The sequence below is a fragment of the Artibeus jamaicensis genome, unplaced genomic scaffold (genome assembly GCF_021234435.1).
Source record: "Artibeus jamaicensis isolate MK-2021 breed Jamaican fruit bat unplaced genomic scaffold, CSHL_Jam_final contig_518, whole genome shotgun sequence".
NCBI lineage: Eukaryota > Metazoa > Chordata > Mammalia > Chiroptera > Phyllostomidae > Artibeus > Artibeus jamaicensis.
The window spans coordinates 1,840,048-1,865,162 of NW_026521870.1; the positions used below are offsets into that span (position 1 = coordinate 1,840,048).

Sequence of the window (25,115 nt, forward strand, 5' to 3'; positions counted from 1 at the left end):
TTGGTGCATATATGTTTACAATGTTAATGTCTTCTTGGTGGATTCTTCCCTTGAGTATAATGAAGTGACCTTCTGGGTCTCTCTTTATGGCCCTTTTTTTGAAGTCTATTTTGTCTGATATGAGAATTGCTACCCCAGCCTTTTTTTCTTGTCCATTTGCTTGGAAAACTTGTTTCCAGCCTTTCACTTTTAGTCTGTGATGGTCTTTTGTCCTGAGGTGGGTCTCTTGTAGGCAGCATATGTGTGGGTCATGCTTTCTTATCCATTCAGCTATTCTGTGTCTTTTGATTGGAGCATTTAATCCATTTACGTTTAAGGTTATTATTGATAGGTACTTATTCATTGCCATTTTTGTACCTGTGTTCCTCTCTGTCTCCCTCTTTTCCTTCCTTCCCTTAAAGCAGTCCTTTTAGTATTTCTTATAGAGCTGGTTTGGTGGAGGCATATTCTTTTAGACTTCTTTTGTCTTGGAAGCTCTTTATTTGGCTTTCTATCTTGATTGAGAGCCTTGCTGGGTAAAGTAGCCTTGGTTGTAGGCCTCTGGTTCTCATTACTTGGAATATTTCTTGCCATTCTCTTCTTGCTTGGAGTGTTTCCATTGAGAAGTCAGTAGCTAACCTTATTGGGGCTCCCTTGTATGTTACTTCTTTTTTCTCCCTTGCTGCCTTTAAGATTCTCTCTTTGTCTTGGAATTTTGCCATTTTGATGATGATGTTTTTTGAAGTGGGCCTCCTTGAATTCCTCTTGATTGGGACTCTCTGTGATTCTTGGATTTGTGTGACTTTTTCTCTCATCAAATTAGGAAAATTTTCTCTCATTACTCTTTCAAATACGTTTTCTGTCCCTTGTTCTTCTTCTTCTCCTTCTGGTATTCCTATTATTCGGGTATTATTACGTTTCATATTGTCTTGCATTTCTCTTAATCCCTCTTCATTCTTTCTGAGCCTCTTTTCCCTTTCCTGTTCTTTCTGTGAGATGCTTTCTACTTTGTCCTTCAACTCACTAATCCTATCATCTGCCTCATCTCTCCTACTTTTGAAACTTTCTACTGTGTTCTTCAATTCGGAAATTGTATTCTTCATTTCCTCTTGCCCCTTGCTGATATTTTCTATTTCTTTTTTCATGTTGATGTAGTTTGCAGAGAGATCATTGTAGTTCCCCTGTAGTTTCTGATACCTCATCGTGAGCTCTTTGAACTTCGTAATAACCAGTGCTTTGAATTCACTATCTGATAGTTGATTAGCCTCTCTTTCATCTAACATTCTTTCTGAAGTTTCTGCTTTTTCTTTTATTTGGGGATTGTTTCTTTGTCTTCCCATTGTTTGAGACTCTTCTTGTTAGTCTCAGCTTCTAAAAATGATCTGTTCTGACACCCTGGGTTTATGGTGTGAACTTCTCTGGTATGATATCTGTGAAGTTCATTGGTGCAGACTCCTTCAAGTATCTTGATGTTCTCCATCTCCAGCTACTCTCACACTGGTCCTGGCACTGGTCCCCACGCTGGTCTCCTACCACTGCTGAGTGTCCCAGCTCCTGTAGCTGACTCCCAGGTGTCCAGTCTCATTGCTATGGCAGCTGCACTGGGGCTGAGAATGTCCTGGCTCCCACAGCTGACTCCTCTGGCACCCAGGACTGTCACAGGGTTTTGGAGTGTCCGGCTCCCATAGCTGACTCCCCGGTGCCCAGGCCCATCTCTATGGCGGCAGCACAGGGGTCTCCAGTGTCCCAGCTCCAGTACCTGACTCCCCAGCGTCCAGTCCCATTGCTATGGCGGTGGCACAGAGGCCGCGTGTGTCCCAGCTCCCGTAGCTGACTCTGCTGCTGTCTGGTGTTTCAGCGTCGGTCACAATATCTGGTCTTTTAATTTCATAAATGTTGGGTAGCCGATGGTTTATTGTGCTGTTTTTCTATAGATCTGCCAGGATTTTCACCCACGAGTACAGGAGCTAGAATCTGCTCCATCCGCTCCCTACTCTGTTGCTATTTTCCCAGCATCCCTTATTGTTTGGTTTTTTTTTTGGAATATATTCTCAGAAGTTGAATCACTGGGTCATAAAGCAGTTCTATTTTCAAATTTTCAATGAAGCTTCATACTGTTTTCCACAGTGGCTACACCAATCTGCAATCACACCAACAGTGCACTAGGGTTCCCTCTTCTCCACAACCTCTCCAAAACTTGTTGATTGTTGATTTATTAATGATGGGCATTCTGACCGATGTGGGGTGACATCTAATCATGGTTTTAATTTCCATCTCTCTGATGATTAGTGACATTGAGCATCTTTTTATGTCTATTGACTATGTCCTCTTTGTATGTCCTCTTTGCAGAAGTGTCTATTCTTGGTCAGGAATTTTTTAAAGTCAGTGTCTTGAAAAATAACATTTTTTTAAAAAAGCTAAAGGGACAACAAAATGCAATGATGAACTGACTGTGTCCTGTATAAGAAAGAAATTAGGGACTTCCGCCAAGATGGAGGTGTAGGTGGAAACCCTTTGCCTTCTTACACAACCAAATCTAACAATAACAAAGTTTTAGCAACAATAAACAGTGCCAAGCCATAGAAAATCGAACAATACAAAGTCCAACAACAATGAACCTCTCAGCTAAACCGGTGAGGCGGGCAGAGTCAGCAGTGGAGTGGGTGGGGCAAAAAAGATCCCCTGACCTGGCCCAGATTGCGACGGGTGGACCCAGGGGAGGTGTGGGGCTGCAGGCTGACCACGGTTGTGCTTTTGCACACAGATAAACCAGAGAAGAGACGAGCATTGAGACAGACAGAGCAGGCCCCAGTGCAGGGCGGCTGGCTGAACATGGTTGCACATTTGCATGCAGATAAACAGGTGGGGGGGGCATATAGCATCACAAACCAGTGACCTGGGTGGCCCCACCCTGGTAAACACCTAAGGCGCCCCCCCTCAAACGTAACAGATGCAAACAGATCAAAATATGGCTCAAGAAGAACTCAGAGCCCCAGAGCCGATAAATCTAAGCAAACAAGAAATTGCCAACCTATCAAAGGCACAGTTCAAAACACTGGTGATCAGGATCCTCACAGAACTGGTTGATTTTAGCCACAAATTAGACGAACATATGAAGGCTAAACTAATTGAAATGAAGGGAAAGGCACAGGAAAGCAATAGTGATGGAAAGGAAACTGGGAATCAAATCAAGGGAGTGGACCAGAAGGAAGGAAAAAATTACCAAACAGAAAAGAATGAAGAAACAAGAATTCAAAAAAATAAGGAGAGGCTAAGGAACCTCCAGGACATCTTTAAACGCTCCAACATCCAAATTATAGGGGTACCAGAAGGGGAAGAAGAAGAACAACAAGTGGAAAAGTTATTTGAACAAATAATAAAGGAGAACTTCCCCATTCTGGAAAAAAATAGACTTTCAGGAAATCCAGGAAGCTCAGAGAGTCCCAAAGAAGTGGACCCAAGAAGAAACACACCAAGGCACATCATCATTATATTAGCCAAGATTAAAATGAAGGAGAGAATCCTAGAATCAGCAAGAGATAAGGGGACAGTCACCTACAGAGGAGTTCCCATCAGACTGTCAGTGGATTTCTCAAAAGAGACCTTACAGGCAAGAAGGGGCTGGAAAGAAGTGTTCCAAGTCATGAAAACCAAAGACCTACAACCAAGATTGCTCTATCCAGCAAAGTTTTCATTTAGAATGGAAGGACAGATAAAGTGCTTCTCAGATAAGGCCAAATTCAAGGAGTTCATCATCATCAAGCCCTTATTATATGAAATGTTAAAGGGACTTATCTAAGAAAAAGAAGATAAAAAAAATGAACAGTGAAAGGACAGCAAACTCACAGTTATTAACAACCACACCTAAAACAAAAGCAAACTAAGGGACAGCTAGATCAGGAGTGAACCATAGAAATGAAGATCACATGGAGGGGTAGCATCAGGAGAGTGTGAGGAGGAGAAAGAGAGTGAAGGTACAGAGAGTAAGTAGCATAGACCATAGATAGAAAAGAGGGGGCAGGGCAAGAATAGTAAGGGAAATATAGAATTTAAAGAACTTGAGACACGTGGTCATGAACTAAAGGAGGGAATGGTGGGGGAGGGGTATGCAGGGTGGAGGGGAATGAAGGGGGGAAATAGAACAAATGTAATGGCATAATCAATAAAATAAAAAAAATAAAAGAAATTAGAGTATTGACTTTATATTATTCCTAGGGAGATGGGTAGAGAATACATAGGGGTAAAGCATCATGCTACCTGAAACTTATTCTCCAATGCTTCAGAGAAGTGTATCATTATGTATACATGAATATATAATATTTTAAAAATATATACTTTGTATAGTATATGTATAAATATAAAACTGTATTCATATATATTAATAAAACTATGTATATTCATATACACACAGAGCCTGATCATTATAATAAATGCATACTAAATAAATATATATCAAATGAGAATGAATTAATTAAGAAATGTGGCAAAGTGGGTGGCAGAGTTACAGCCAAGATGGAAGAGTACGTAGAAACGCTTTGCTTCCTTGCACAACCAAAAGGAGGACAACAACCAATCTAAAATCAATAAACAACCAAAAATGCCAGAAAATCAAACTGCATGGAACTCTAACAACCAAGGAATTAAAGAAAAAGTCAACTAGAACAACTAGACTGGTCAGGCAGAGTCAGTGGGCTGACTCAGAAAAAACAGCAGTGAGGTGGCTGAGGGGTGGGGCTGACTGCCAAGCTCCACAGAGCTGTATGGGAGGGACTAACTTAAGAGGAAAACTAAGACTCAGAGCTGACTGTGGGCTAAGGCTGGGGATGCTGTGGTGGGAGATAGTTCCAGTCTGACAGGAGAGTCTGTTGGAAAGGGCGCTAGAGACAAGCAGGGGAGCAGCACTGTTCCCTCTCCGGCCCCTCCCCCACAAGCAGCACTGCAGAGCAGTAAGGAAGGTTGCCTGGCCCAGGTGAATACCTAAGGCCCCGCTGCTTACAACTTATCAGGTGCACCAAGACAAAGAAATGGGGCCCAAATGAAAGAACACAGCAAAACCTCAGAACTAAGCAATGAGGGATTGCCAGCCTATCTCATGAAGAATTTAAAGCCTCGGTAATAAAAATGCTCACAGAATTGATTGAGCTTGGTTGAAAAATGAAAGAACAAAATTAAGATATCCAAAATGAAATAAAGCAAAATATTCAGATAACCAACAGTGACAAGAAGGAAACCAGGACTCAAAGCAACAATTTAGAACAAAAGGAAAAATAAACATCCAACTGGATCAGAATGAAGAAACAAAAATCCAGAAAAATAAAGAGAGTCTGAGGATTCTCTGAAACATTCCAATATCTGAATTAAAAGGGTGCCAGAAGGAGAAGAATGACAGCAAGAAATTGAAAACTTATTTGAAAAAATAATGAGGAAAAACTCTCCCAATCTGGCAAAGGAAATAGACTTCCAGGAACTCCAGGAAGCCCAGAGTCCCAAAGAAGGTGGACCCAAGGAGGAACACACCAAGGGACATCATAATTACATTAGCCAAGATTCAAATGAAGGAGAGAATCCTAGAAGCAGCAAGAGAAAAGGAGACCTTTACCTACAAAGGAGTTCCCATAAGGCTATCAGCTGATTTCTCAAAAGAAACCTTACAGGCAAGAAGGGGCTGGAAAGAAGTATTCCAAGTCATGAAAGGCAAGGACCTACATCCAAGATTACTCTATCCAGCAAAGCTTTCATTCAGCATGGAAGAGCAGATAAAGTGCTTCTCAGATAAGGTCAAGTTAAAGGAATTCATCATCACCAAGGCCTTATTATATAAAATATTAAAGGGACTTATCTAAGAAAAAGAAGATAACAATATGAGTAATATCTGCCAACAAACTCACAGCTATTAACAAATGAACCTAAAAGAAAAACAATGAAAACAAAAACTAAGCAAACAACCACAACAGGAGCAGAATCAGAGGAATGGATATCACATGGAGGGAGTTCAGTGGGGAGAGGGAAGGGCAGAATAGGGGAGGAAAGGTACAGGGAAGAAGAATCATAATTGGTAGGCATAAAATAGACAGGGAAAGATAAAAATGGTATAGAAAACAGAGGACTCAAAGAACTTCTATGTACAACCCATGGACATGAACTAAGGTGCAGGGGGAATGCTGGAAGGTTGGAAGGACAGGGTGGAGGGGGATGGGGGGGAATGGGAAAACTATAATAGTATAATCAATAAAAAATACTTAAAATGTGGCAAAATGTTCATGACTGGTGAATTTAGGTAAAAGATATATATGTGTTCATTGTACCATTCTTTGAAATTTTGTGTGGATTTGAGTATTTTAAAACTAAAGGGGAGGGATAATTTATGTTTCTGTTTATGTAATATTCATTAGCTAAACAATTCCAGATATAAAATTGGTGGTAAACTAGAATAGTTTTCAAGGATTTGTCTGCTTCCACTGCAAATGTCTTGTGTCCATGTATCTGTTCCTGGCTTTGTTCAATGCCAGTGACCCCCAAACTGAATAACTTCCCAAATGACTCATGCTTTCCAAATGAAGCCTTTAGTCATGCTGCTTCCTCAGTCTGAAAAACTGTTCCCATGATTTCACTTGTCAAAATCTTATTCAGTCTTTAAAGCTGAATTCAAATTCTCCTTAGTCATGAAAGTCTATTCTAAACCTTTCTCCAACTAGAGGCAATCACTCCTTGTTCTTTGGCCTCTATACCCTCGTTCTTTTTGCCTATGTCAGTTATGTTCCAGCTTACATTCCCTACCAAGGGAAAGTTTTGTTTAACTCTGTTCTGAAAAACGAAATCCAAATTCCTTAGAATAACGTACAAAGCTCCAATGACTTGGTGCCTACTTCCTTTTGGGTCTTATGTCTTGACATACCCTTTAATGGACCTGATACAGGAGCTACAATATAAATCAATTACTACTCCTGGGTCCTGCAGATTCAGGTCCCGGAGTTGCATGGGCTATGAAGGACCAAAGTGCTTGGCAGAATCCCTGTGAATTGCTGGGGCCTCTCACCCTCTTACAACCTGCAGTCCTGGTGATTCCTCCAGGCTACCACATCTGAGTTTTCCTCTGTGCTTCACCTGATTAAATTTTGCTCACACTTCAAGAAAATAAAACCCAAACCTTCCCTGCAAAGCCTTCATCAATTTGGCTGACTTTTGAGGAAATGAAGGAAGCTTTAAATTTTCATGATGTTACAACTTCCCTAAATAGTAAGCATCCATCCACCCTTTGCCTCACTGAGGCCCAGTCCTTCCATCTTGTTGGTTCTTCATTCCTCCTTATTTTTTCTTGTCTTCCCACTCTCCTCTTTCCATCCCTCCCAGAAGTAAAAGCTTGGCACAAGCCAACCCTCAGGACTTTTTCCCCCCATTTTAAAATATAGCTTATTGATTATGCTATTACAGTTGTCCCATTTTCCCCCTTCACTTCCCTCCACCCTGCATACCCTCTCCCACCCACATTCCCCCCTCTAGTTCATTTCTATGTGTCATACTTATAAGTTTTTTAGCTTCTACATTTCCCATACTATTCTCACCCTCCCCCTGTCTATTTTCTACCTACCTTCTATGCTACTTATCCTCTGTACCTTTTCCCCCTCACTCCCCCTCCCACTCCCCTGTTACTAAACCTTCGAGTGATCTCCATTTCTGTGGTTCTCTCCCTGTTCTTGTTGTTTGCTTAGTTTGTTTTTGTTTTAGGTGTGGTTGTTAATAATTATGATTTTGCTGTCATTTTATGGTAACTGGTTTTTTATCTTGTTTATCTTAGATAAGTGCCTTTAACATTTTATATAATAAGGGCTTGGTGATGATGAACTACCTTAAACTTGACCTTATTTGAGAAGCACTTTATCTGCCCTTCCATTCTAAATGAAAGCTTTGCTGGATAGAGTAATCTGGCATGTAGGTCTTTGGTTTTCATGACTTGGAATACTTCTTTCCAGCCCCTTCTTGCCCGTAAGGTCTCTTCTGAGAAATCCGCTGACAGTCTGATGGGAACTCCTTTGTAGGTGTCCCCTTATCTCTTGCTGCTTCTAGGATTCTCTCCTTCATTTTAATCTTGGCTAATATAATGATGATGTGCCTTGGTGTGTTCCTTCTTGGGTCCAACTTTTTTTGGGACTCTCTGAGCTTCCTGGATTTCCTGGAATTCTATTTCCTTTGCCATATTGAGGAAGTTCTCCTTCATTATTTGTTCAAATAACTTTTCCATTTGTTGTTCTTCCTCTTCCCCTTCTGGTACCTCTATAATTTGGATGTTGGGATATTTAAAGATGTCCTAGAGATTCCTAAGCCTCTCCTCATTTTTTTTTTTGAATTCTTGTTTCTTCATTCTTTTCTGTTTAGTTGTTTCTTTCTTCCTTCTGGTCCACTCCATTGATGTGAGTTCCAGTTTCCTTCCCATCACTATTGTACATTTTCTTTTATTTCACTTAGCATAATCTTCATTTTTTCATCTAATTTGCAATGAAATTCAACTAATTCTGTGAACATCCTGATCATCAATGCTTTGAACTGTGCATCTGATAGGTTGCCTATCTCTTTGTCGCTTAGTTGTATTATTTCTTGAGCTTTGATCTGTTCTTTCCTTTGGGCCATTTTTTTTTGTCTTGACCTGCCTGTTACATATGAGGGGTGGAGCCTTAGGTATTCACCTGGGTGGGGCAACCTAATCGCTGTGTTGTGTCAGAGTATGTCGGGGAGGGGCCCGAGAGGGAACAATGGCGCTTGCTCCACTCATTGTTGGATTTTAGTCACTTCCGCCACTTTCCCCAAGCAAACTGGGCCCTTCTGGTGCTGATTCCCATTGGGTGGGTTTGTGTATGTTCTAGGACCCTGTGGGTCTCTCCAACAAACTCTTCTGTGAGGCTGGGAGCCTTTCCCTGTGCCTCAACCCCCACAGGTGTTTTCAATTGGTGTTTTGAGGCTTTATTTTCCCACACTGGAACCCTGAGTTGTGGGGTCTGTCTCACTCCCCAGTTTCACCTGGTCTATCTGCACACGAGTGTGGGGCTGCCTGTTCCACCACCTGCCACTTTGCCACAAGTTCTCTCTGCCTGGCTGCCAGACTCTGCCCCTCCTACCTGTCTGGATGAATGTTTCTTCTTTAACTCCTTAGTTGTTGGACTTCCATACAGTTTAATTTTCTGTTGGTACTGGTTGTTTTTTTGTTTCTAAATTTTTGTCGTCCTTATTTTGGTTGTGGGGGGAGGCACAGTGTGTCTACCTACACCTCCATCTTGGCCAGAAGTTCCCCCATTTTTAAATATATTTTATTGGTTATGCTATTACAATTGTTCCATTTTTTCTCCCCTTTATTTCCCTTTGCCCTTTACCCACCCCTCCTACCATGATCCCCCCACTTTAGTTCATGTTCATGGGTTGTGTATACAAGTTATTCGGCTTCTCCATTTTCTATACTATTCTTAACCATTCCCTGTCTATTTTGTACTTAACATTTACACTTCTTATTCCCTTTACCTTTTACCCATTCTCCCCATGACCCCTCCCCACTGAGAACCCTCTATGTGACCTCCATTTCTGTGATTCTTGTCCTGAGCTAGTTGTTTGCTTAGTTTGTTCTGGTTTTGTTTTTTAGGTTTGGTTGTTGATAGTTGTGACTTTGTTGTCATGTTGTTGTTCATATTTTTGTTTTTCATTTTCTTAGGTAAGTAGCTTTAACATTTCATATAATAAGGGTTTGTTGGTGATGAACTCCTTTAACTTGACCTTATCTGGGAAGTACTTTATCTGCCCTTCCATTCTAAAGGATAGCTTTGCTGGATAGAGCAATCTTGGATGTAGGTTCTTACCTTTCATGACTATGAATACTTCTTGCCAGCCCCTTCTTGCCTGTAAGGTCTCTTTTGAGAAATCAATTGACAGTCTAATGGGAACTCTTTTGTAGGCAACTGTCTCCTTATCTCTTGCTGCTTCTAGGATTCTCTCCTTCATTTGAATCTTGGGTAATGTAATTGTGATGTGTCTTGGTGTGTGCTTCCTTGGGTCCAACTTCTTTAGGACTCTGGGATTTCTGGACTTCTTAGAAGTCTATTTCCTTTGCCAGATTAGAGAAGTTCTCCTTCAGTATGTTTTCAAATACTTTTTCAATTTCTGCTCTTGTTCTTCTCCTTCTGGTACCCTTATGATTTAGATGTTAGAACATTTAAAGTTGTCCTGGAGGTTCCTAAGCCTCTCATTTTTGTTAAATTCTTGTTTCTTCATTGTGTTCTGGTTGAATGTTTATTTCTTCCCTCTGGTCCAAACCATTGATTTGAGTCCCAGTTATCTTCCCTTTACTGTTGGTTCCTTGTATATTTTTCTTTATTTCACTTTTCATAGCCTTCACTTTTTTCTCTACTTTGCACCCATATTCAACCATTTCTGTGAGCACCCTGATTACCAGTGTTTTCAACTCTGTAGCAGGACTTTTATCCCAAGCATGTAACAAGGTATAAAATAAAACAAAACAAAAATAAGACTGCAAGGTTTTTTCCTTAAGAGAAATTCTTGGGTCAGCTTTTCAGATATTTTTAAGAGGAATTTCATTTTATTTATTTTTTAAAGATTTTATGTATTTATTTTTAGAGAGAAGAGAAGGGAAGGAGAAAGAGGGAAACATCAATGTGTGGTTGCCTCTTGCACACCCCCTACTGGAGACCTGACCCACAACCCAGGCATGTGCCCTGACTGGGAATAGAACCAGTGACCCTTTGGTTTGCAGGCCCACACTCAATCCACTGAGCTGCACCAGCCAGGGAGTCTTAACATATTTTGTTTAATTTAGCATAAATCTATTTATGCCATGCTGTATAGTTCCCTGTACATGCCAAACTGTTTCTGAGGTAGAGAAAGAAAGAGAGAGAAATACATCAATATGAGAGAGAACCATCCAAAAAAATGTACTTGAAAAGTAAAAAAAAAAAAGTAAAAATAAAAAAAAGAAAAAAGAAAAAAAAAAGAGAGAGAACCATCCAACAGTTTCCTTCTACCTATGCCCCAGCTGGGGATCAAACCTAGCAACCTCAGTATGTGCCCTGACTGGGATGATGCTCCAACCAACTGAGCCACCTGGCCAGGGAGGGCCATGCCATATTTTTTTTATATCTTACTGCTTTTGAACTTCTGTTCCTTCTGCCTAGAATGTCCTTTTCTCTATAGTTTTCTTGGCAATGTACACTTCCCCACTCACAACTCTCCTCCACAGAGTCTTGACTAATCCACAGTAGCTGGCTTCATCATCTCTTTGTGGTACCAACACTGTGCAGAGTGCTTACCTTCTTCTGGGTTGTAGTATGTTGTACATGTCTGTCTTCCATGCCAGACTTAGGGTCCTTGAGAGCAAACATTGAATCTCATTGACCTTTATATGCATACTCCTAGTTTCTATCCCAGAGCCTGATCAGTATAATAAATGCTTGCTAAGTAAATATATATCAAATAAATATGAATTAAGAATGAATTCAATTTTCCCAGACCTGAGATTTAAGACTTTCTAAAGCTATAAAGGAACTCTGTAAAATGTTGGAAACATCACTAATTTAGAGCATTTATGAACCTCACGGTGCCAAGTAGAATATTCTACTTAGCTGGCTCTGATATTCCTTAGGTCATTAATCTGAGAAGCTTCTGAGTCAGAAAGCCATTTAAAAAATGAACTCTGTTGACTAAAACTGTGTATTTCACTTGTTCAGAGAAGCTGGCCTCCCCTATCTGGCACGAGGCAGTTTTCGGTGGAGACTTGGCCTCATCCAGCTGGCTTAGATTTGTTGCTGCTCACTTACAAAGTGGGGTTTGCTTACAGAGGGCTTTGCAATAACTTATGTAGCATATGAGCATGATGACGTCTCTTGCTCTTCTTTGTCTTGCTAATAATGGAATGACCATCAGGTGCAAGCAATTTCTGTATTCATTTTGGACTGAAGGATGTTGTAACAATATTTCAAATTTGTGTTTCGTTACACAATTATTACATCATTCAATTTTTATAAACTTCCTTATTGAGATATAATTTACATACTATAAAATTCACCAATTCTAAGTGTATAATTCAATGGATTTAGTATATTGCTAGAGTTGTGCAGCCACCACCACAATCTAATTCCAGAACATTTTCATCACTTAGTGGAAAAAAAATCTTCCCATAAGCAGTTACTTCCTATCCCTGACCCACTCCCCAGCTTAACCTAGCCAACCACTATTCTACTTCCTGTTTCTATATATTTGTCTAGTCTGAGCTTTTCAGATAAGTGGGGTCATAGATTTTGTGGCCTTTGGGTCTGGCTTCTTTTACTCAGCATAATTTTTAAAATATTCATCTATAGTAGTATGCATTGGTACTTTTTTATTACCAATAATATTGCATTGTATGGATATAATACATCCATCTTTAACCATTTGAAATATTTGGTTTGCTTTACTTTTTTTCTATTATAAAAAATGCCACTAGGAACATTTGTATACAAGTTTATGTGTTGACATGTTTTCATTCTGTTGGGTAAATACCTAGGAATAGAATTACTGGGTCATATGGTAACTCTATGTTTTAGTTGAAGAACTTCCCCATTATTTTCCAAAGTGATGAACATTTTATATTCTCATCAACAGTTAATGAGAGTTTTAATTTCTTCACTTCCTCACTAACACTTTTTATATCTGTCTGTTCAAGAATAACCACCCTAGTAGGTATGTAGTGATATCTCATTGTGGTTTTGAGTTGCATTTATCTAATGCCTAATGATGTTAATTAATTTAATTTTGAGGTCATACATTTTAATGAACAATTACCGTGGTAAAACATGGCATTCTATTTTAATATTAGTGAACAATAATTTTTAGTGATTTTCAATAAAGTGGCAAAGAGAATATAAACCATGAAATATCATAATTAGCAAGTGTACTTCATTTCTAGTTCATCCTAAAAGATTCTAACTTGGCAACATAATAGATACAATAAAACATTTAGCTATTATCAAGTATAGGACACTGAGACAACCCTGAATCTCTTAGTGTTTTTATTTAAACAATATCATTTCTGTTGGGGGAATATCTAAATCTACCTCTTCTGCCCTGGCTAGCATGGCTCAGTTGATTGGGCATCATCTTGCAAAGCCAAGGTCACTGGTTCGATTCCCAGTCAGGATATACGCCTGGGTTGTGGGCCTGATCCCCATTTGGGATGTTTGTCAGAAGCAGCTGATCCATGTTTCTCTCTCACATTGAGGTGTATCTCCGTCTCTTTCTCCCTCCTTTCTCTTCTGTATAGAGTTAATAAAAGAAACAAAATTTAAATAAGTAAATCCAGTTCTTCTAACATAAATAAAATACTGGGTTGGCCAAAAAGTCTGTTTAGTTTTTTTTCATAAAATAAAAGACACATTTTTCACTTTCACCAATTACTTTATTGATTTAGATATTTTGAGTATGTTGGCTATCTCCTGCATGATATAATGTTAATTGTTCTCAATTAATATCTCAATTTGACCACTATTAACTTCAGCTGGTCTACCTGACCACAGAGCATCATCCAGCCAGAAATCTCCAGTACAAAACTGCACAAACCACTTTTGACACATTCGATTGGTAACATCTTCTTCATACACTGCACAAATCTTTTTTTGCATTTCAGTTGCAATTTTACCTTTCTTGAAACAATGAAGTGTAATACACCAAAAATGTTGCATATTTTCTTCCATCTTCAATATTAAAATGGCTACACAAAAATTCACCAATTTTGGTTAGTTTTTTAATGCATGCTGATATGGCAGCTATCACAAAACAATCTAACAACAGTGTTTCAAATGAAGTTAGAGACAACTAAGCACTACTAGAGCCATCTTACAGAAAAAAATGAACTTTTTGACCAATTCAGTAGCATCCACATCTGGAACCCAGATCTCATGTGAATGGCTCCACAGGTTTTGGTCATTCTTTGTTTTGAGACAAGACAGGAGCACTGGCCAAGGTGGCTCAGTTGATTGGTTATCATCCCACAAACTAAAAGATTGCCAGTTCAATTCCCAGTCAGGGCTTGGGTTTCAGGTTCAGTCCCCTGGAGTGTGTATGGAAGGCAACCAATAGATGTTTCTCTCTCACATGGATGTTTCTCACCCTCTTTTTCTCCCTCCCTTACCCCTCTCTAAAGTAAAAAAAAAAAAGAAAACAAGGAAGGAGAAAACATACTGTGCTCTTAACAAAATAAGGCAGATTTGAAATTAAATTAAAAGAACAGAGTGATTTTATTTGTGGGTGGTGTACAAAAATACTAAATAAAATTACATATTCAGTTTAAACAGTGGCTTCATTCAATAAGAATTCCAAGTACTTTTTCCTTTGATCTGAAATTTTTTATGTACATCAGTAAAAAAACCCAAAATACAGTATTTTAGTAATTATTTTCAAGATGGTTCAAATGTTGTGTTGAAGATCAATAAAATGTAAACCAGTCCTGCAAATAAAACTTTAAAAGGAGTGCTTGCTTCAGCAGCACATGTACTAAAATTGGAACAATACAGAGAAGATTAACATGGCCCCTGCAAAAGGATAACATGCAAATTTGTGAAGCATTCCATATTTTTGGAACATTATGCTAAGTGAAATAAGGCAGTCAGAGAAAGACAAATACCCCTTGATTTCACTCAGATGTGGAATCTAATGAACAAACTGAACTAACAAGCAAAACAGGGACAGACTCATAGATGGAGAGCAGATGGCAGCTAGTGGGGATGGGGTTAGAGGGTAGAGGGATTGAACAAAAAGGAAAAAGGACTCATGGACACGGACTACAGGCCGATATTGCTGCAGAGAGGGAGGCATAAAATGGTAATGGAAAAAAATACAATGAAGCTTAAATCAAAAAAAATTTTAAAGAAAAAATTCATATACTACTTTTGGGATTTTGCCTGCCAACCAGTTCTGCAGTCTTAGAAGAAACTGCTCTTGTACACCAAGTCTAGAAAGCATATCTTATGGAAATATAAAAATATTGTAATTCTGAGTGCAAAAGCAGGATAACCTCTATAAGACACATTAGTTTAGGAGGGAAAGAACTAAGAGATGGGACAGCAAAACCACTTGTAAAAAATGTAAGATCTGTCATCAGAGAAATGCAGACCAAAACCACAACGAAATACCATGTCACGCCAATCAGAATGGTTATCATCTAAATAAAAGTCAGCAGATAATGTATTGGCAAGGATGTGGAGAAAATGGAACCCTCGTGCACTGTTAATGGAATGCAAATTGGTAGAGCCAATGTGGAAAACAGTATGGAGAGTCCTCAAAAAACTAAAAATAGAACTACCATATGACCCAGCAATCCCACTCCTGGGTATTTAACCAAAGAAAATGAAAACTAATTCAAAAAGATGTACATACTCCAATCTTCATTGCACCCTAGCCAAGATTTGGAAGCAACCTAAGTGTCTATTGATAAATGGAAAAGAAAGATGTGGTATGGATGTGATGTATACATGTGTGTGTATGTACACACATATGTATATGAATGTGTGTGTATATATATATAAAATGAAATATTATACAAGAAAAAATAGAATTTTTCCACTTGCTACAACATCGAAGGACCTAGTAGGTATTATGTTAAGTAAAGTAAGTCACACAGAGAAAGACAAATACCATATGGTTTCACTTACATATCTTATTCACTTTAAAATCTTATTTAAAAATCCCACAAAAACAAATAAATAAACAAAACAAAAACAGACTCATAGAAACAGAGGTCAAACTGATAGTTCCCAGGGGGTGGGGGTGGGGATGAGTGAAAGAGGTGATGGGAAAGCAGTAATCAACATTGTGGTAAGTTGCATAGTAACAGGTGATTACACCTTAGTGAGACGGTAAGGTATGTAAATGTCGAATCATTATGTTGTACACCAGAAACTAAAATAAAATTGTATGTACACTATGCTTAAAGTTTTAACAACTTTTTTTAATTTAAGGGCAATCTATTTTTTAAATAAAAACAGACAAAGCTTTTGAACTGGAAAAAGAAGTGGGCTATTAATGAAAGGTGATCTGTCTACAGGCCTTTATATAAAGATCTTTTCCCTCTTTTCAAGCAATTAAACATAAAATCAGTGAAGATTTTTAGATTTTAAGTGAAGCATAAATAAGAATTTATATAAAAACAGATTCATTGGCTACATGAAATGTCTTCAAAATAAAGTTGTAAGTTTGGGAGTGTAAGTTTTTTTATGTTGATTTAGATAAAATTTACCTGGAAATAGGTAAGTTTTCTGCCTCTGAGATATTGTTACATTTTTGCAAAACATTAGATAGAGACAATCTGAAAATTTTATTTAATGATATTGCCTGACCAAGGTATTTTATTTATTTTTTAAATTGTTGCTCAAGTACAATTTTCTGCCTTTCCCCCCCACGCCAGCCCAACACCCCAGCCCTCTCCATCTCCCTCCTGTTTCCACTGCCCCTCTGTTAGTGTCCGTGTGTCCTTTATACTTGTTTCTGCAAACCCTTCCCCTTTTCCCCTGAAATTTCCTCCCCTCTCCCCTCTGGTCACTGTCAGCCTGTTCTCAATTTTAGTGTCTTTGGTTATATTTTGCTTGTTTTGTCGATTAGCTTCCTGTTAAAGGTGTGATCATATGGTATTTGTGTTTCACCGCCTCTAACCAAGGTATTTTAAATGTAAAGAAAAATGACAGAAGCAACACTTTTTGTATAAATTGCTGTTATCTTATTGGAAATATCCTTCTAACTAAATTATAACCACAAAATGATCTTTATTTTAAATATTTTTAGGGTTTGATGATACTTTCCAGACACAAAAAATTAAAGGAAGTTTCTCTATCTGAGTGTAATAAAATCACCAACATTGGAATTCAGGTAAGATAATTAAGTCATTTTGATAAAGAGGTAAGAGTGAAAATTAAGCACAAATTAAGCACAATTAAGCACAAATTTGTAGGTTACAGTTGGAAAAAATGGGTTGCAATGTAACAACAGTATGTGATTTTGGTTGACACGAAATCAACTTCTGGCTTTTAGTTAGGTCTCTGCAGCCTAAGGTGACTGAGAGAATTTGTTTTCTCATTTTTGTACCTACCCTCTTCCTTCCCATTGTTAGACTTGTAGGATAAATAGGGACAGGTAAGTAGTTTACTTGGAGAATGATGAAATGCAATATGGTAAAATTGTAATCATATAAAGAAGGTGTTCTGTATATAGAAATGTTAGTCTAACCATGAAAATTAGAAGAGTTTTAAAAATATAACAGGTGCTTAACAATTAGGATCTTAAATTACTCAAACACAGTGGGTAGCATCCTTTATCAGAATGGAAAGCATAAAATAAGTAACTAGGTAGGATAAATGATTATGTATTAATTCGATACTTTAAGAACTCACCACTTCCGCCAAGATGGAGGTATAGGTGGATGTGCCGCGCCTTCTCACACAACCAAGTTTAGGGACAACTAAATATTAGCATCAGAAAACACAACCAGAACACGGAAAATTGAACTTTTCGGAAGTCCGTTAACAACAAATTCTTCAGCCCGACCGGTAAGGAGCAAAACCGGCGTCTGGTGAGGGGTTGCACAGGAGGACTCCGGTCGGACGGACCCAGGCGCGGAATCCAGACGCGAATCCAGACTCACGGGTTCCAAACGCAGGATTGGACCTAGTGAGCGACCGAGCAACCCACCAGGTGAGCGACTGCAGAGGAGACAGTGGGGAGGCGGTGCTGCGTGTTGACTGCGGTCGCCTATCTGCGCGAGCGGACAGGCGAGGGAGTGGGCGGTTGAGGGCGCCGCCATTTCCCCGCTCTGACCACGCCTCCACATACAGCGTCACAACCCAGCGACCTGGGAGTCCAAGGCACCGCTTCTCCCGCTTAAAGGGCCAGAACAGACCAAAATGTCGCAGGAAGACCTCAAAGCCCCAGAGATAAATCTAAGCGACAAAGAAATAGCAAAACTCTCAGACACACAGTTTAAAACACTGGTCATCAGGATCCTCACAGGTCTGGTTGATTATAGCCACAAATTAGAGAAACATATGAAGGCTAAACTAATGGAAATGAATGGAATTCCACAGGAAACCCATAGCGATGAAAAGGAAACTGGGACTCAAATCAATGGAGTGGACCAGAAGAAAGCAAATAATGGCCAAACAGAAAAGAGTGAAGGAGCAAGAATTCAAAGAAATGAGGAGAGTCTTAGGAACCTCCAGGACATCTTTAAACACTCCAATATCCGAATTATAGGGGTACCAGAAGGGGGAAAGGCACAGCAACCAGTGGAAAACTTATTTGAACAAATAATAAAAGAAAATTTCCCCAATCTGGCAAAGGAAATAGACTTCCAAGAAATCCAAGAAGCTCAGAGAGTACCAAAAAAGTTGGACTCAAGAAGAAACACACCAAGGCACATCATAATTACATTAGCCAAAATTAAAACGAAGGAGAGAATCCTAGAATCAGCAAGAGCTAAGGGGACAATCACCTACAAAGGAGTCCCCATCAGACTGTCAGCAGATTTCTCAAAAGAGACCTTACAGGCAAGAAGGGGCTGGAAAGAAATATTCCAAGTCATGAAATCTAAAGACCTACAACCAAGATTGCTCTATCCAGCAAAACTTTCATTTAGAATGGAAGGACAGATAAGGTGCTTCTCAGATAAGATCAAATTCAAGGAGTTCATCATCACCAAGCCCTTATTATATGAAATGTTAAAGGGACTTATCTAAGAAAAAGAAGATAAAGAAACATGAACAGTGAAAGAACAACAAGCTCACAGTTATTAACAACCACACCTAAAATGAAAGCAAACTAAAAGGACAGCTAGATCAGGAGTGGAAACATAGAAATGAAGATCTCAAGGAGGGTTAGCAACAGGGGAGTGGGAGGAGGAGATGGGGGGAGAAGGTCCAGAAAATAAGTAGCATAGAAGATAGGTAGAAAATAGATAGGGGGAGGGCAAGAATAGCATGGGAAATATAGAACCTAAAGGACTTGAGACACATGGACATAAACTAAAGGGGGGTAATGGTGGGGAGGGGGAGGCAGGGTGGAGGGGAGGGAAGGGGGGAATAGAACAACTGTAACAGCATAATCAATTTTAAAAAAATAAATTAAAAAAAAAAGAACTCACCAAAAAGGTAAATTTCCTAGACGTGGCCTTGAAGTCATGAAGTAACTACTGTGAACAAGACACAACATAACATTGAACATCTCGACGTGTTATGTCGGAAAAACAAGAATCTCATGTCATGCATGTATTAAACTAGGACAAACTCTGGTTACCTATTTATAAATCATGGAAGGTAATGTTGTAAAGGGATCAATGACTTTCTTATGAAAACCTGAGGCTAAACCAGGAATTTTTTTTAAAAGAAAGGAACTCTCTTATTGAGGGAAAAGGACTTATCTCATATGTGAAAAGATAACACAAGTAATAGTTGACAAATCCACAGAGCATGGCAAATGAAGTTTTCTTTTTTTTTAAGATTTTGTTTATTTATCTTTACAGGGGAAGGGAAGGAGAGAGGGAGAGAAACATCAATATGTGGTTGCCTCTCATGGGTCCCCTGCTGGGAACTGGCCTGCAACCCAGGCATGTGCCCTGAGTGGGATTCGAACCATGATACTCTGGTTCACAGGCCTGTGCTCAATCCACTGAGCTACACCAGCCAGGGCTGAAGTTTTCTTTCATGAATTTGAAATGTACTTCACAAGAAGTTCTAACATGACTAGTAGGAGAGTGTTGAACTATTATACAAACTGGTGAACTATAGAAGGTGCCAGGTCAAATGGTGCTGAGACTTTAGCATATAATTCCACAGTTTAATGGAAAGAAAGAGTAGAAATGGAGGGATGCTTCTCTAAATGGCTGATTGACAATATGGCCTAGTGAGGAAAAGTTGTTTTCAAATTATTTTTCCTATATTTCATTATGTCTGGACAATGTAATGGTACTTAAGGGAAATTGTAGCACCATTAAGAAATCTTCTTTAGGAAGCATTAGTGTCAAGCAATGTTAGTTTCTCCCAATTTCAGACCCTGGGTACTAAGGTCCTAAGAAATTCCTAAGAAATGTGCTTACTAGTATATTCAATTATATAAAGACTTTAAAAGGACAAACATTATCCTTCAAAACAAAGATCATAGAGAGGTCCACAATGTCCATTCAGGACAAGGTTGTAACTCTACGATAACAAAAGAGGGTTAAAAAACACTTAAATGTATGTAACCTAGTAGGAGAAAAAGCCAAAATGTTCCTCTCAGGGTAAACCATGATTTAACTATTGCAGTTCATTTAAGGGTTAAACATGCATTTACACTAAACTTGATGCTTGGATATATCTAGTCAGGTTTTCAAAAGGTCTTTGACAAGGTGATAGAGCAAAGGTTATTAAAACAAAAACAGTTAAATGTTAACATTTCTAATATTGAATTATATTTCTTTTTGCATTTATTATATTTATATGATAAAATACATGGTTTCTTATTTATTTTCAGTTATAGCTAGAAATTATTAAGCAGAAATATTAAAACATAAAGAATATTTCTTTTTTGCTGCTCCATTTGCAGTACTTTTTTTCTGAGCATAAATACATTTTTTTTATTGTTGTTCAAGTTCAGTTGTCTCCATTTTCACCCCGCCACAGCCCCCTCCCCACCCATCCCCAGCTCTCAGCCTGGAACCTGCCCCCTTTCTTTTGTCCATGTGTGCTTCACACATGTTCCTTGATGGACCTTCCCCTATTTTCTCCCACTATCCCTCTCCCCTCTGGTTGCTCTCAGTTTGTTCTTTATTTCAGTGTTTCTGGTTATATTTTGCTTGCTTGTCAATAAAACAAACAAGCAAGCAAAATATAACCTGAATTGTATTTCTTATATGGTAATCAATTGCACTTGACCAATAACTACCATTCATTCAGAGTATTGAAATCCATTATGGTGATGACATAACCTCTTAATACCCATTACTTTTTAATTTTTGAAATGCTCCTCAGAATGAGGAAGTGCTGATCAACGTCTGAAGCTAAGTGTCAGGAAGCCAGAACCAACTGTCATTTCTCTTGGAGTCTATGGATTCCAGGCATTTTTATTTTTATTCTTTGGAGTCTGAAAATTACAGTATTTTAGGTGCTCTAAGAGCACCTAAAAAGTTTAGATTTTAAACTTTTTTTAAATCCTCACCTGAGGACACTTTTCATTGCTTTTTTAGAGAGAAAGAGGAAGGGAAAGAGGAAGGGAGAGAGAGAAATATTGATGCAAGAGAGAAGCATTGATCAGCTGCCTTCTGGAGGCACTCAGATCAGGGGTCTTATGTGCCTGGAGGGGAAACTGAACCCTGCAACATTTTGGTTAAGGGACAATGCTCCAAGCAACTGAGCCACAACGGCCAGGGCAGTGCTCTGCGAGTTTAGATGAAAGCATTTCATCTAAACCCATATGCTGACTATATGATCAAACGACTGAGTTTGGCATTGCTTTAAAGAATGTAATCTTTTTTAAAAATTACTTTATTGTTGTTCATTTATCGTTTTCTGCATTTCCCCCCAACACTCCCCCCTTTCCAGCCAAACCCACCTCCCTCCCTTGCTTCCACCCTCCCCCTTGTTTCCCTCCATGTGTCCTGTACAGTAACTGTTCCTGAACACCCTCCTCCCTCTGCCCCCTCCACCCTCCCGTCTGGCTATTGTTAGATTGTTCTTACTTTCAGTGTCTCTGGTTATATTTTGTTTGCATTTTTCTTTTAAAAATCGGTGTATATTTATTTTCAGTGATCTAAGAGAGAAATATGGGGGACTACAGAAACATAGAAATATAAAATTACTTAATTATTAGTTGCACAAGATCAGCTGTTTTATTCAAGTTCACACATTTGTTTTTCTCTCTTATTATCCCTCTTTATCTTGCTTTTGGCGAGAGAGAGAGAGAGAGAGAGAGAGAGAGAGAGAGAGAGAGAGAGAGAGTGTGTCTTCCGGGCATGTGGTAATCTTTGTCCTCAGTGCCTCCTCCAGCCCAATTACTAAGTCCCAAAAGAAACAAGACAAAGGAAAAGGGAAGGAGAAAGTGACACATAAGTCAATTCCACAATTCTTATCTGGATTTATAAAAGAAAGGAGAAGGGAGTAAAATAAGGTGACTAAATTGAGATGCTTGCATTACCCACAATTCATCAGGAATTCTTTTTCTTATTACTTCTAAAAAATAACTATAAGAGATTCTTAGCACAAGACATTGAAAATTTATATTGTATATAGTGCTTTAATGAGAAAAATGAGTAAGTAAACATTTTTACCCTGGTTAGGTTTTGCAAGAGTCATGAACATAAAAATTTTAAATTACCTCATTTTAGTGTTTTACTGAAAACCACAAAACACACAGATTGAGAGTCTGGAGTCTTAGTATTGACTTTTCAGGATCTGGTTTTAATTACTTTCTTCAATTTTAGTTTTTTCCTGAGAATATTAGACATTCAATGATCATGTTAAACTAAAATGATTTCGTGCTCTTGAAAGGCACACACATTTTGGAAGAGATGCTTGATATAGTCATAGACTGGGCATTTCTCAAGAAACATTTTCCTTGAGCATTTTATAAATTTAATCAAGTAACAGACTGTCAAGTTTGGCAAAAAAAAAACGGTTTAATTGGGGTATTAAAATACAGATAAATTGGAAGTTCTGTCTTATTGTCTGGACAGAGCCAGTGGGATAAATCCAATTATATACTCTGGTTGTCTTTTTTTTAAGATTTTATTTATTTATCTTTCAGAGGGGGAGGTCAGGAGAGAGGGAGAGAAACATCAATGTATGGTTGCCTTTTGTGCATCCCCTGCTGGGAACTGGCTTGCAGGGAACCAAACTGCAACCCAGGCATGTGCCCTGACTGGGAATCGAACCTCGATTGTCTGGTTCACAAGGCCGTGCTCAATCCACTGAGCTACACCAGCCAGGGCTTCTGGTTGTCTTTTATATGCCCTTAATCTAGTTTATGTTTCTTGTTCCCTTTTGGGGGAATGAAATATGCTATAAATACATTAATATAATATTCATACATATGAATGTCTATATTTTTCTTTACTCAGGTTATCTGTGAGTGAAAACCTTGCAACTAGACAAATTTTTTAATTATTTAAAAAAATTTAAACAATTATTATTGCAACTAATTTAAAAAAAAATTAGTTGGTAGGCTGAGGAGGTTGGTTAAAAAAGGGTGTGAATGCCCTGACTGGTGTAGCTCAGTGGATTGAGCGCGGGCCTGTGAACTAATCAGGGTTCAATTCCCAGTCAGGACACATGCCTGGGTTGCAGGCCAGTTCCCAGCTGGAGACTCATGAGAGGCAACCAGGCATTGATATTTTTCTCCTTCTCTCCTTTCCTTCCCCTCTAAAGACAAATAAATAAAATCTAAAAAAAAAAAAGTCCCTCATGAATGAGGGAAGGTCAAGTTTAGCTATGACCTACCACAAGGACTTATACATGTGTGTATGTGGTGAGAAATGTCCATATATGTATTTGCATGTAAATATGAGTATACGTAGGCCATACAGTTTCTGTTACAACTATTCAACTTTGTTATCATAAAGTAAAAAACAGACATAGCCACATGTAACCAAATTAGAGTGCGCTGTGTTCCAATGACTAGGTGAACAATAAAATTTTTATCTAGTTTAATTTTCACATGCCATGGAATACTGTTCTTTTGATTTTTTTCAAACCTTTAAAAAATGTAAAAAGCACTTCGAGAACATGGGCCATACAAAACAGGTGACAGACCAGATTTGGCCCACATGTAAAAACTTGGTATTTTGCAAACATCTGCTCTAGAGCCTGCAGAACTTTCTAATTTTGGCTCTGCCAAGATGTATGACTTTGGGCAAATAAGTTTTCTTTCCTGGGCCTTACATCCCTCACTTGTAAAAACTGGTGTAATAATAAAACAGACTTTCTGCTGCAGGATTAAATGATATAAAATATCTAAGTAATTAGTATGGTTCCTGAACAAAGTAAGTGTGCGATGAATATTACCTATTACTATTACTATTATATTTAATTTAAAAAACTAATGTATACTAGCAAATAAAAAAATTTTTTTGTATAGAAGTTTGGTGATTTATTTCACTTACTTAAACAGTCAGAAAACAAGTAATCTCAACAGCCAAATTGCTCCTAATTGTACAAAAATAGTTTTGAATATGCTCTTGAAAGAAATAATTTATTAATTTTTACTCCTATGAATGAACCAAATAATTTTTCAGAGGCAGTTAAATTATAATTGACTAAATAAGCTTATGTATGTAGGAACATTTAATAATTCTATACCACTTAATAAATATTATTTGCCATCATTTTGGAAAATAGTATAAGAGAGTAAACCAGGTAAAAAGAAAATGGATCATTGTTTTTCATTAGGATTATGTTATTAAAAATATTTTCTGAAATCCTAGTTAATTTAATATAATACTTAGAATATTGATATATATATATATACTTAAGCACTTAATTAGTGCTATTTGCTTATGGCAACTTACATGTGCCCTCAGCCCCAGAAAGGACTGTTTTTCATCTTTATTCAGTAAATGTATGTCCATATCTACTTCTGTTAACCTCCTAACTTTGCACATCATGTTAGTATCCCACAAATGCAGCCTCTTTGTTTAAGCCCTTGTATCTCCACCCATGGATGCATAAGACTGGTCAAAACTTGGAGTAAGAGGGTCTACAAGGCCAAAATGAGGAGATGGAACATTGCTTTTTGTATATTAATTTTATATACTGCAACTTAATTTTAATTGTTTATTAATACCACAATTTGGTATTTTGCTTTTTTGTTGTTGATTCTTCAGGATTTTCTACGTAATGATCCTATATCTGCAAGCAAAGGCAGTTTTATTTCTTTCTTTCCAATCTGTATATCTTTTATTTCTCTTTCTTATCTTATTGCATTAGTTAGGACTCCCAGTATGATGTTAAATAAGACTGGCTAGGTAGGGCATCCTTGACATGTTCCCTATCTTAAGGGAAAGCACCAATTTTCTCACTGGTAAGTATAAGGTTAACTGTAGGTTTTTTGTAAATGTCCTTAATCAAGTTGAAAATGTTCCCCTTTATTCCTTGTTT

At 38.2% G+C, this 25,115-nt stretch overlaps 1 protein-coding gene and 1 non-coding gene across 2 annotated transcripts in view; both read left to right on the forward strand.

Annotated features, from left to right (window-relative positions):
- Positions 1–25,115, forward strand: part of FBXL13 (F-box and leucine rich repeat protein 13) — a 284,235-nt gene that overhangs the window by 222,198 nt on the left and 36,922 nt on the right. The window contains exon 18 of the mRNA XM_053668913.1: positions 16,783–16,866. Within this exon, the coding sequence (XP_053524888.1) occupies positions 16,783–16,866 (84 nt within the window). The remainder of the gene's footprint in view (positions 1–16,782; positions 16,867–25,115) is intronic.
- Positions 14,476–14,582, forward strand: LOC119061630 (U6 spliceosomal RNA). Its single transcript, XR_005084821.2, has one exon. It is a non-coding gene; the product is annotated as a U6 spliceosomal RNA (small nuclear RNA).